This window comes from Etheostoma cragini, chromosome 20 (genome assembly GCF_013103735.1).
Source record: "Etheostoma cragini isolate CJK2018 chromosome 20, CSU_Ecrag_1.0, whole genome shotgun sequence".
In the NCBI taxonomy this organism is placed as follows: Eukaryota; Metazoa; Chordata; class Actinopteri; order Perciformes; family Percidae; genus Etheostoma; species Etheostoma cragini.
Genome location: NC_048426.1, coordinates 21,577,080 through 21,589,737, shown reverse-complemented (window position 1 = coordinate 21,589,737; position 12,658 = coordinate 21,577,080). Strand labels below are relative to the sequence as shown.

At 43.1% G+C, this 12,658-nt stretch overlaps 1 protein-coding gene across 3 annotated transcripts in view; it reads left to right on the top strand.

Annotated features, from left to right (window-relative positions):
- The window catches only part of daam2 (dishevelled associated activator of morphogenesis 2), a 102,908-nt gene that overhangs the window by 26,279 nt on the left and 63,971 nt on the right, over positions 1-12,658 (top strand). For all 3 annotated transcript variants that reach the window (XM_034857404.1, XM_034857405.1, XM_034857403.1), the window contains exon 2: positions 9,567-9,858. In XM_034857404.1, the coding sequence (XP_034713295.1) occupies positions 9,691-9,858 (168 nt within the window). In that variant the 5' untranslated portion in view covers positions 9,567-9,690. The remainder of the gene's footprint in view (positions 1-9,566; positions 9,859-12,658) is intronic.

Below are 12,658 nucleotides of genomic sequence, written 5' to 3'. Positions count from 1 at the left end.
CCCCTCCTCCCCTGCCCTCCTACTTTTCCAGTCGTTTAGTTGTGGCATTTCCTCTTAATGGGTGAGGTGGGTTACTGTGCCTCGTGGCCCCGTTAAAACCAACAGTGCTTAAATGTTTGTTTTAAATGATGCTAGTAGCCAATAAGTCCTCTGAGAATTCTCAAATGTTGGCTGTGAAAGCGTTGACAATTTATGATGTGAAATTGAAATACTGCCACGTATGGGTGGTGGAGATCTGGCTTCTTACTGTTTTAAATGCAATTAATTGATTGGTAAGAAATGATCAAATAAGGTCATTACGGCCATTTTGAACGGCTAGAATTACAAGTTTTGGACAGTTGAGTTCCCAGTGAGGAAATATCCATTGATAATAGATATATACTGTTTGAAAAGCATTCAACAATCGTTGCCATTGTTCCTGAAGGGATGATCTCTGTGCTTCATATACGAGATCAGTAACCACGTTGGGGCAACTACATATTATTATTATTGTTATTATTATTATAATAATAATAATAATAATAATGTCATTTTATTGGCGATCTGGCAAGATCTGTTTGTAAACAGAAGAAAATGAAAAATGCCCCCATGTCAAAATCTGATTGCATTTGCCTTGGAGACAGTCTGGAAATATTTAAGCAACCGTATTAACCACCAGCTATTAAAGTAATTAATAATAATTGTGGCCAATTTAAATGGCTTATGTTACATTCAGTGCTGCCTCTACACTGTATGTCCTGTCTGCCACATGGACCTGGCTCAACCACACCTCCTTAACATTGTTCTCTAACTATTGTTAAAGCTAGTTATATACAGTGACTAGAAACATGAGGCGCTTTTGAAACTCTATGTGCTTGAAGCCCATTGGCATGTTGTCTCAGAAGTATCAGCTCACCATGATGTTTACCGGTGCATGTTTTGCCTCTGACTCAGACAGTCCTAGAGACACCGTCTGAAGGCACAGCTCCCAGTCTAACAGCTGAATAGATTTCCAGCTGTCTCACCCTTACAGCATCCCCTATCTGATTGCGGGGCAGAAAGGAAGTGATTTGAGGGAGAACGTAAGCAAAGGAATGAGGGAGGTTTGGAGGAATGGTTAAAAAGCGTGTTGGGAATTAAAGGGAAGGCTGGGTTTCTGATCATCTGATTCTGGGTTCTTTTCCTGGAAGATGCACGTAGTCATAAAAGCACAGACTACCCTTATCAGCAACCGCCTTAAACCCCAGGCGCGTGTCTGTAGATGGAGCCAAAGCATGATGCCCATGAATTTGGTTCCAGTAACTGCTTATCGTATATTACTTACATGTGACTTTAAAGCAAACACTTACTTAATATGATCCTACTATCAGAAATTAAATTGACTTTATAAATAAAATCATTCTCTTTAATGTGATTTCTGTGCCAATCAAAGAGGCTGAGAATGTTTTGGAGAGAGACCATGCTGTCATGGCTAAAAATAACTGTCCCCTTGAAGATCACATACACATGGACTCCAGAGCTAGTGGAGGGAAGTTGAAGTTGCACAGGCGAAATAACTATTTCTGCCTGTAAAAGCCTACCCTGTCAGGCCCCAGCAGAAATGTCCAAGCTAAATCCTCTGGCCCATTGTCCTGGTCCACATGAGGATAGACTCTTATGAAAGCGCTGGCCTTCTGTGTGCTTTCAGAACAAGCACAGGAATGCATCGCATGCAAATGTACCATGAAATGATGGCTGTTCCTCCACTGTTCGCTCTGGTCATTTGTCATGCGAGGCTGAAACTAGCTACTTACCACGGAGATCTGCACTGGAATAGGTTGATGATGTCACTCCTCAGGAGTGCAATGTGTGTAGTGTGCAGTGCATTAGTTATATTTACATTCATTTGATCAATGTCTACTAGTCATGTCAGCTGTTTCAGACCAATCACATATCACTATTTCTTTACATAACTCTTTTAAATTGACCACCCATGGTGATAAAGCCTATGTCATTAGTGAAGTAATGCATGAACACAATCTCTTGACTTGGTGTAAGACAGAACAAACTAAAATGTGTGTGTTCGGGAGAGCTCTCATTTATTGTATGGTTTGTAGTGTAACTTATTAACACTACAGAGTGGCCTGTGACTCTAAAAGGGTAAGATGTATGATGTGTACATGGCTTTCCCCGAATTCCAAAGCGGGGACTGTGGGTGGGCCACAGATCCAATGGGGTTTATGGGAGACTGAGTTTTCAGTGCCCCAGGTGATTTGGCTTGCAGCCAGTGGCTTTGGAGCAGGAAGAATAGAATTGAAGGGTAGGTCCATTAGTCATTGGACAGACAGGCAGACGGGGGGGGGGGGGGGGGGGGGGGGGGGGGGGGGGGGGGGGGGGGGGGGGGGGGGTATGGCATGTTTTAGAGGGCATGTCTGGGGCAACGGCATCCAAAGAGTGGCATGGCTCCCATGTGTCCAATAGCTTAGTTAAATAACTACTGTGGTTTTGACTTGAGCCCTTAGTGTCACTGGTTCACATGCAATTTTTACATACCAGTACACAAGCAAGACTACCCTTGAAAATATAAGGACATGCAGAATGCTGCACACACAATTACAATTAAGACTTTTTGGTGTGTGTTGGACACATTGGTGTCCCTCTATGTTGGCATCCTGTATTAGGAAATGCATTGTTATTTGTCCTCTGCTGCAAGTGCCTGTACCAATTTGAGTAAAAGGTCTGTTATAAATGATGGGATGTTCAAAGGCAGGCTAATTCCATTAAAGAAAAAATGCTATTATTTTCCTTATAAAAAAAACCCATCCTGTGATCTATTTCTGGCTGGAATGTCTTTTGGCAACAGACATTTATTGGATTTAGATTGTGAAATTGCCTTTATGTAATAGTTTTCATCGTTATAGGTGGAGTCTGCTTTTCTTGCACAAGACTGCAGTTGCGTATTCACAAGGGAAACTGTCTTTTAAATTATACCATCATAATGCAGTACATTCTACATGCTCAGTTTGTTTGAGTGTACACGTCATTTTAATGTCATGTCATTGACATGTCAAATGCACTTGCTGTCCCACAGCAACCGTAGGTGTCACCGAATCAACCGGGACTGAAATCTTGCCCGGTGCTTTTTGCCTTCCAACACTGGTGTGGTCGGACGTGTTCTCCTCTCGACAGCTGCATGCAACTAGTTTGCCAAAACAATTCCAAAACCTTAGTCTGCACTGCATTCGGCATGTTGTTGTTGCCTGTGCCAGCGTGGCACTGCTCCCCCCATCTCTGGTGCTGGGTTCTTACGTAAGCCTGTCTCTACCCGCCTCCGCGGCCCTGCACCCCAGACGAATGGTCCTCATTTGTGGGACCCAGAAACAATGTGTGCACAAAAAAAGTGTCCTGCAGGCTTCCCTCTGATCTTTTATTCAGTGCCTCCTTAAAATAATCTTGCTCTTTGTTTCTGTGTTTTTGCCTCTACTACTTTATTTGTTTTAAAACAAATGTTTTATGGCTGCTCCTTCATGTTGTCTTCTACATTACTTTTGCCTTTCTTTCATTGACTCTCTGTCTTTGCCCGGAATTACAGTAGTTGGGTAAAAAGAGCTACAGTATTTTTTTTAAATTCCATTCATCCATCCATTACAATGAAGACAACAAGGGCACTTGCTTAGCGTGAAAGTGAGAGGCAGGTGGTACTGGGATGTGGAGGAGGTTGAAGGTGAGCAAGATGCATTCAAATGCAGGAGCACACCGCTGTAGCTAAAGTCTGAGGAGGGAGGAGGAAGGAGGCGACTGTGCATAGTTAAAGAAAAGAAAAAATAGTCAGTGGGAGAATGATGCAGCTTTTTTGATTGGGTCCAAGTGTTTCTTTTCAGTAGGGATGGAAACAAATAAATTCTTATTTAGTGTACTAAAAGCATTGTGTACTGAGACAGATGTTGGCGAGAGAATTGAAATGATGCAGGCACAGATGTTTGAGAGACTGGGGTGTCTGTGTGTGTGTGCGCGTGTGTATATGTGTATATATATATATATATATATATATATACATACATACATACATACATACATACATACATACATAATTTGTCTTTTGCCTGCACACACCACCAGCAGCAGCCTGTCTCTGCTCAGTGCTGCCCCCTCCTCCTCTTCTTTCTCCTTCTCCACTGACCTACTTCCCGGCACTGAGGATGAGGCGATGTGGTAGTGGGCTGAATGAGAAGTGGCAGCAGTATCTCTTTTTATCCCTGCCTCCCTCCCTCCCTCACCTCCTTCATCTCTCTGTCTCTCTCTGTCTCTGCTCGGCTGCTCTCCAGACACTTCAAACAGAGCAGCCAGCAGGCTTCTTTCTGCTTTAGGGCTCTTGGTGTATGACTATGCAAATACTGCATGTGTGTATGTGCTTGCATCTGAAGTTTGAGTGAGTGGGTTTTGAATTTTGAAACGTGTGAAAACGTGACTGTATGGCTGTGCACATACAATTCAGTGTTTGTTGCAGTAGCATACAAGCAGGGAATTTGTCAAAATGTGTTTTCATGCTTTTTTTCAGTTGTGTATGTGTGTCTTGAAATTCGTGTGTGTCATGGCGAGAAGACTAGCAGTGACAAATCTCTACGCACCTCTTCCTGCATCTCCCATTTGACACACACAGATGGTGTTAATTAGCACTAGTCTGTAGAAATCTACAGGCTTTCACTCTTTAAGTAATAGCTTCCTTTTCCTGTGACTTATAGAGCGACCATACATACGTACATGTGTTTCCCAGTGATGAGCAGGGAATTGTAAGGAAGTGTGTCTGTGTGTATGTGTTTGGGTGCAGTTTTCCATGTCACCAGCATCCATGATGTAGGACAACTTACCGACACCAAAGAGACCAGAGAGGGAACGACAAAAAGAAAAGAGCGAGTTAAAAAATGGAGCGCACTAAAAGGGGCACACAAAGACACGTCTTGTACTCATGTGTAGCATTTATGGATAGAGTGCTAAATGCCAGATGTGATTGGGTGGTGAGCACAGGCTTTAGCGCGTGCTTGCGCTAAACCAGGCACTCTCTGTGACGACAAGATTTCAGGAAGCATCACACGAGCCGCACAATATGTCGAGTGAAGTTTTGAAATGTCACAAAAATGAAATGCGAATAAGGCGCGTTTCCATCATCTAAACGGGCCTAAACGTTTATATTGGACTGTTTTAAAATATGGACGTAGTCTCTGTGACTTCAGCCATAGATCTCTAAAGAGCCAAAATGATGCTCAAATTGGGCGAGACTGGTGGCGCGGGCTGACGCCATCTTGGCAAAGCCTGACGTTTCCTAAAACCTGATATAGGGTTCTGCCATGAAAAGATACGGACCCTGCAGTAGCCTAGGGTCTCCAGTGATGGCACCCACCTGTCCCTCAAAGGGGCACACCATTAATTATCCATAACTTTAAGCCTGAATTTAAATGGGTGAGTAATACTTTTCTGTACAGTTGTCCTATAGGGTAACTAAGCAAAAGCAATAGAGAGCAAAGACGTTTTTCGTACCAGGCCGTACACGTGTTCTGCTGTAAAGTTGGGCAATTTAACGTGGGGTTCTAAGGGGATTTACCTCCTTTTAGAGCCAGGAGGAAGTTTCTTTCCGAAATTTTCCAAATCGCTTTTCTAACGTGATACTTCAAGATGCGCACAACAACACGTTTATGGAAACTTGGTTACTCTCAATGTGTCCAGCTATCATTAGCCGTAAAACATCAACACAGAGCAGCAAGGAACAGAAGAGTATAAAATGTGGAATGAAGCTGGCAGGAGGACATGCGAGAAATGGCAAGGAAAAATGGCAGATGTTACTGTTAAAGGGCGGGGGGTGGATAAAGGGAAATGTCACTCCATTCACCCTGGAAAAAGAGGAATAATTGAAGATGACAGTGAGTCAGAGGGGGAGAGATGAAATGAAAAGCTGGGAGATAAGAGTGTCTTTCAGGGCACATATGGCAGGGGACATGGTCAATTTGGATTGTGTTTGTGTGGTGACTCCATCATACAGAGAATGACAAAGGTTACACACGCACAGCCCTCAGTGTTCTTGGTTCATTGTTTGTCCGTATACATACAGTCTATACTGTACAGTATATTTCTGTGTGTGTATTTGGATTCCTTGGCCCACAATCCCTGGCCATGGGCTGGACGACGGCCAGCAGAGATGGTGTTGAGTGATGGCTGGCCGCACGTGGGGCTCTGTGGGAGGGTGAAGTTAAAAACACACACCCACACAGACACTGGACAGGAGGTTTAGGTTGTGTTTTTTTGCTGAATGGCTTTAAAACCCCTGTAGAGCGGCCTCTTTTCCATCAGGCTCAGCCAGCTGTCCACAGTGTCGATACCTAACTCACCACCGTAAAGATAAGGCACCAGCTCGTACTTTATCTTAGAGTAATAACGATGATGAAAAGCAGTCAGTCAGCCTTTTAAAGTGTAAATGTATGGAACAAATCTCCATAACTTAGTCTTTTGAAGTGGGCTTTTTACTGTCATCTCAGTTTTCTTTTCCCCACTGACTCAACACAGTCACCGCTAATATGCAGTACAGTAGTATTCTGATCGTGCCATGCTTAGCCACATCTGGTTTGCTACAAGTTAATATGGCGTATCTGCAACTTGTTGCTCATACCCCATGCACAGTGACCGTTATCTTAGGGCGTTTTCAGATCATCAGCCTTTAGTTCGGTTGACTCAAACTAGAGTTTGTTTGCCCCGCCGCTGCGTTTTGTTTGGTCAAGTGAAAAGGTGGCAGCTGCATTCGGGTGTGCACCAAAAGTGGACCATCTCAGCGTACCGACGCCTGCTTCATCATCACATACTGAAGTGCAACAAGGTAGCCAATAAGAAAGGTTCGCATCTTTAAAACCAACATGAAAAATTTTGGTTCAAAAATACTATAACTACTTCACTACCACTATACTCCTTGGTGATGTTTGTTCAAAGAGAGAGAGGCTGAAGTCTCATCGGTCACTGGATTTAAATAAATACCTCTTAACTGCAGTAAATTACCAAAAAACAAAGAAAAAAAGGGTCCAGGTCCTAAATTGAGACTTTTACAGAGAAATCTAAACAATCATCCAGAGAACGGTGTAGGACCTCGCAACACTAAATCCTTACTTACCTTCTATTTATATCACAAAAACAAATGAATCAAGCAAGTGCATGCATGTTCAATAAGATATACCACTAAAGCACAATATAAACTGAAATGCTGAAGGGCCTAATGAATAGGTTGACATTTTTCAGGTCAATCTAAGAACAACACTTACATGCTCATATGTACATTAGAGCCCGGCCGATGTATTAGCGGGCCAATACTATTGACTAACATTAGGCATTTTCCAAACTACTATGCCTTTTATTATTTAAGTTGATACTGTGTTTGAACAAATACAATTGTATTTCATCCAACTAACCCATACTGACATAGTTTTTGTGACTCTGCTTTGGCAGCGGGATCCATATACTATGAACAGGGAATGGGAGGAGTTGGGGAATAATAGGGCCCCCACAGGTCATTTTTGCCCTGGAGCCCTCCAGCAGGTTATTCAGAGATTTGTCACCTCGGCTATCATGACAAATGCTGGTACAGTATCAAATGTACTTTGCACAACATGCCAGACATGCTATTATTGACATCCAGCCCACTGATGCAATGGAAATGAAACAGTCCCCATATTGGAAGGGGATTATAAAGATACAGAAGAATTTAAGATGCAATGCTTGCCAAAAAAATAAACCCAGTGATGGCTGCACAGGCGTTTCCATGTTCAAGTGTGGTTTCTTTTCATTTAAAACAAGACTGCAGTTTATTTGGAGCTGTGCACAGCTCTGCTGCTTCTGCCTTGACAGGGATGGCACATTCAAGGAGGCAGAAAAAGCAAATGAGCAAAGGACGAAGGGGCTAAATGGAAATGTGGTCTTTTTCTCTTTCCATTTTTTCTTCCCCTTTAAGCTCCTGTCGATGGCCCAGCGCATTCATAAAGAATTTACCATACTGCTATTTATAAACCGTGCAGTGAGAACGCCTACGCTGAACCAATGTGTGAGAGAGGGATGGCGGAGAGTCGTGCTCAGTCAAGATGTAGTCTATTGTGGCTTCTTGTGGAAACTGAAGTCATAAACTTTCACTGCCATATTAAACAGAAGGGTGCACAGCTCTAGCCAATACTTAATGCATGTTTGGTTATGTAAAAATATCAATAAAAGCTTAATATTTGGAAGAGGAATGGATAGATGTATAAAAGTAAAATCTGCTTTTGTTGGACTTAGTTGTGTGCTCTGGATGGCGACTTAATTTTATTGTATTTCACATAAATGGCTCAAAAATTGATTTCTTGGTCAGCTATTTCTGCTGGATTTGCATGTCCGTGGTATTTACATAACTGGCTTGAGGTCCATTCATTTACAAATGCCATAAACTGTTGCATAAAGAATAGCTTTTGCAACTGTGTGAGCCGATGTGGGTGTATGCTCACTTTGTGTAAGTAAGTCTGTGGTTGATAGGACATAATATGGTGTAAAGAGTGTATTATTCACACAGTGGAGACCACCCATATCCTCTTGTGGCATTGAGGAAATCCTCCAGGGTGTCTGGACCTATTCAATCCTTTGCTCCTGTTGTAGTGGATGTCATTCACGACTGTCCACACACACGCACACGCACACGCACACACACACACACACACACACACACACACACACACACAGTGTCCGCTCTACTGAAAGAGTGAGGGCAGTGCTGGGGCGGCTCTTGGCGTAAGTCTGCACAAACAACAGACATACACTCACTGGACAGAAACCATTGTACCTCACGGACAAGAGGTTTCGTTGTCCAGGCATAAGTGCAACCAATGTCATGATGAGGCTATAATAGCGGCCCCTGCCGCCTCTGTGCCCCCTTGCCACACGGCAATATGTAGTATGTCCACCATGGTGCATCTTCATACAGGCACAGTGAAGGGAAATGAAGAATATTTCAACATGAAATAAACAGTTTTCAGTGTTGAACTTGCTACTTCCGCCATGGGGATGTTGGTGCCACCTGTAGTGGTACAGTAGGCTCTCGTTGCTAAAGACTTTCTGCAGTGTACTTTCCAGAGATCGCTCCTTAATCATTGCATAGTCTGCATTTCCTGCACTTTAATGTCTTCATGAGAAAATCCCAAAACAAGGAGTTACAAATTCTGTAGCTGGCATTTTTCCTTTTGTTTCGCTGCAGTGGTTCTTGCTGCTCATGTATCTTCCTGTATTTATTGAAAACTGACTGGGGCTGCTGGAAACATGAATGGCTTTACTTCCTGTGCACTACAAATAATTTCTTTCCAAGGAAACGTTGATCAAATACTGGGCGTGTAGACCAGCATGAGTCCTTCTTGCATGTGGGATAGGCTAAATCTCTGTCGTGCTACATTATGATACAAACAATGGATACATTATTTACTGTACATGTAACATGCAAATGTCATGCATTATGACATTAACCATGCTTGCCAAAATGTATTGTCATTGACAGTGATTCTAAACGACACTGGGGAAACAAAACATCACAATGTCCCTCTTTCTCTTCTCTCTTATAGATCATGCCCCCTAGATAGCAGCAGCGTCGTCCTCCTCTCCAACCCCCCCTTCCCTGCCCCTTGGCCCCCCTCCTCTACCTTCCCGATCCACACCAGCACTGCCACCTGTGTCACCACAGCCACCATGCCCCCCAGGAAGAGGACGCGGTCGGGCCTGGGCTTCCTGTGCTGCTTCGGCGGCAGCGAGCCTCTGGAGATCAACCTCAAAGACAGCGTACCCCTGCAGCTGCTGGAGTTCAGCGCCCCCATGCCGCCCGCTGAGGAGCTGCACGCACGTTTCTCCGAACTGGTGGTGAGTAAAAATCGTAATAGTTGAGCAAGCTAGTTGAATGAGTCTTAACATACGCTACTCTGGGCAGGTGGTAAGGAAGTGTGTTATACATTTGAGGTTTAGATTCATCTCCCCTTGAGTTGTTTTAATAGTGGAGCAGAGTCAAATTAGGTAATCAAGTGAGCTTTTTGATCACTGAATCCTAATTTTATTTGACCACAGTGGTTTCACAGCCTACATGTTGACTCAATATTGCAGTATGTTTTACATAAAGTATGAACTAAGTTCCTGCATGCTAGCAGTTGCTGTGGAATTACTCTTACAGCATACTTTTCTGTTATCGGAACTGATAACAGAACATTTTCATGATAGTATAGAAAAAGCAGCGGGATAATTTGCAAATCTACCCACCCACGCTGAACCCATCCACTGATTCTGTGTATTGGGTCTGTTCAACCTGATTTCCCATTTCCCAGAAAAGTCACCATACAGAAATGCTGCACATTAAAGTCAAATCTATGAAGTTGGCTCAAAATGATACTTTGGTACAATGTAAACCCTGACATCTTCTTTTTCTAATGCTGAGCAGCCCATTTCTTTTTATTTTCCTTCCTTTGCATGTTTAATATCCTGACCAAACAGGATTAGGGACATGAATTGGAAGCAATTGGGGAGTACGTCTTGATGGTTGGATGAGGCCATGGCCCAACCCCATCACTAACAACCCTCCCTGTTCCACAAATTCAGCAGCTCATCCTTTACACTCCACACAGTCTACCCTTGTGCAGCGGTTCCCATCTTGTGCACAGATCACACTTGTTGGCAGGGGTTGTTTGTCTATACTCTTGCCAGACTGGCATGGCTGTGTTGGCATGTACCCATGATGTGGAGAGGGATCAGGGCACAGCTGTCAGAATGGAGCCGTCTGCTGTGGGTTTCAGCTGCCATGCAAGCTGCTTCTGGCTTTGCTGGGAAAAACGGGGCTTCGCAATCTCTTTACTTTGCTCAGTTACTGTCTCTTGCTCAGTTTGGGTCCCGTCAGTCTCCATCTCAGCACTTCTGCCATGCTCCCCTTAACCTCAGATTTCCTTCCATCTCTGACTCCCATCTCCCTCTCTCAACAATGTGTTCAGCAGCATGTCTACAGGACTACTCTGTCCTGGGGAGTGCTAAACTTCCCCGGTTGCAGAATAAATCACTCCTCCAATTGTCCAAATCAATTCAGGAGGTTAAGTGAAATTCCATTTGTGATAGGAAATTATTCACTATTATCATCGCAGATGTTTTCCCAACGGGGATCCTTTCCCAAAGGTTTCTAGTTAATTGACCTGATATGGTCCTACATTTTCTGTCTAGGCTCCTTTTCATAATCACTGGTAATGCACAAGCCATTAAAGCTCACTAGCTGCAGTATATCTATTGGCTTGATTGGAGAAAATTAAAAGTTAGGATTATAGCAATCAAGACATTGATTGCCTCAATCAGTAAGTCTTGATTGTCTCAAGTCTGGAAGGACCTAATGCGCTTTCAGTTGTGCAATAACTGAAGCTCAGTTATGGAGAACTTAACAAATTGAATGCCCAGTGTGGCCTGATAAAATGCATACATGGAGAAAAATGTTGGAAAAGCAAACAGACATATATTACATGGGATGAAATGAAAACATGCCTTTCATTTGGAAGTGCTTAGCAAAATCACAGCAGTCCTCATTGTTGAGAGGACTGAATGACCCACAGCTCAGTTTTGGGGTAAATGTATGAGCTTGCGATAAAGCTTACACAGATGCATGAGCTGAAGAAGAAGCAGAGCCGACAGGTCCATCCCCAATTTCCAGATTTCTTGACTTGCAGCTTTCCTCCCAGGAGAGAAGCCAGTTTTGCCATTTTCTCATTGGATCTGGGCCCTTCCACATGTTGTGAATAGATTATTCTTCAGATGGTTGCTGGATGGCTACATCTGAGGGTGTTACTCAGATATTGGTTTCACGATTGCGCCCCCTAGTTTTGCATGAATTGTAAGGATTACCGGGAATCCATCTATGCAGATGTAGATCTTATTTAGATGTAATGTTGCATAAAGCAGACACATCAGTGTTCTATCACTGGCAGAGCAGACATCACAGAGCCAGACAGAAGCCTGTTACACAACACAAGAGCCACAGACTTTGACCAGTAACCACATTACCTTGCTGCTAAAGTCTACTTTTTATCCAACTTACAAACATGAACACACATGTTGTTCTGCTTGTTGAACGAGCCACCAAACAAACTTGGACTGCCCCCTGAAAGTCGACAAGTCTAATCATCTGTGAGCCCATTAGTTGTTGCAAGCATTGTAACATTTTTGCATACTTGTTGTGAATATATGTCAAGTAATTGTAATTCCATATGTGTTAAACCTTTTGTATACTTTATTTTGAAAACCGGACAAAAATAAAAAACCAAGTCGGTTACTGATCTAGGTCATTTGGACTTCTTCTCCCTGATTCTTGGTCATCTTTCTATTACAGTAGCTCTCTGGTACTTTTCCAATGCAGGACGAGGCTGTTTAGCACAGAGTGAAGGCATTGTGAATACAGTTTCTGTGCAGGTCTTCACTGTGCCTTTATTTTATTTTATATCTCAAATAATAATAATACAAATCTTCAAAAATACCAATTCCATTTAAGTTTCTTCATAGAAATGAATAAAACACTTAGGTATAAGCAAACTGTATATTTAAAGACAAAAGTTGGATTAACCCTTAAAATCACAATGGACTTGCAGCCCCCTGTGAAGCTTTGGCAACCCCTAGTGGAGGTACACTCCCCCCCCCCCCCCCC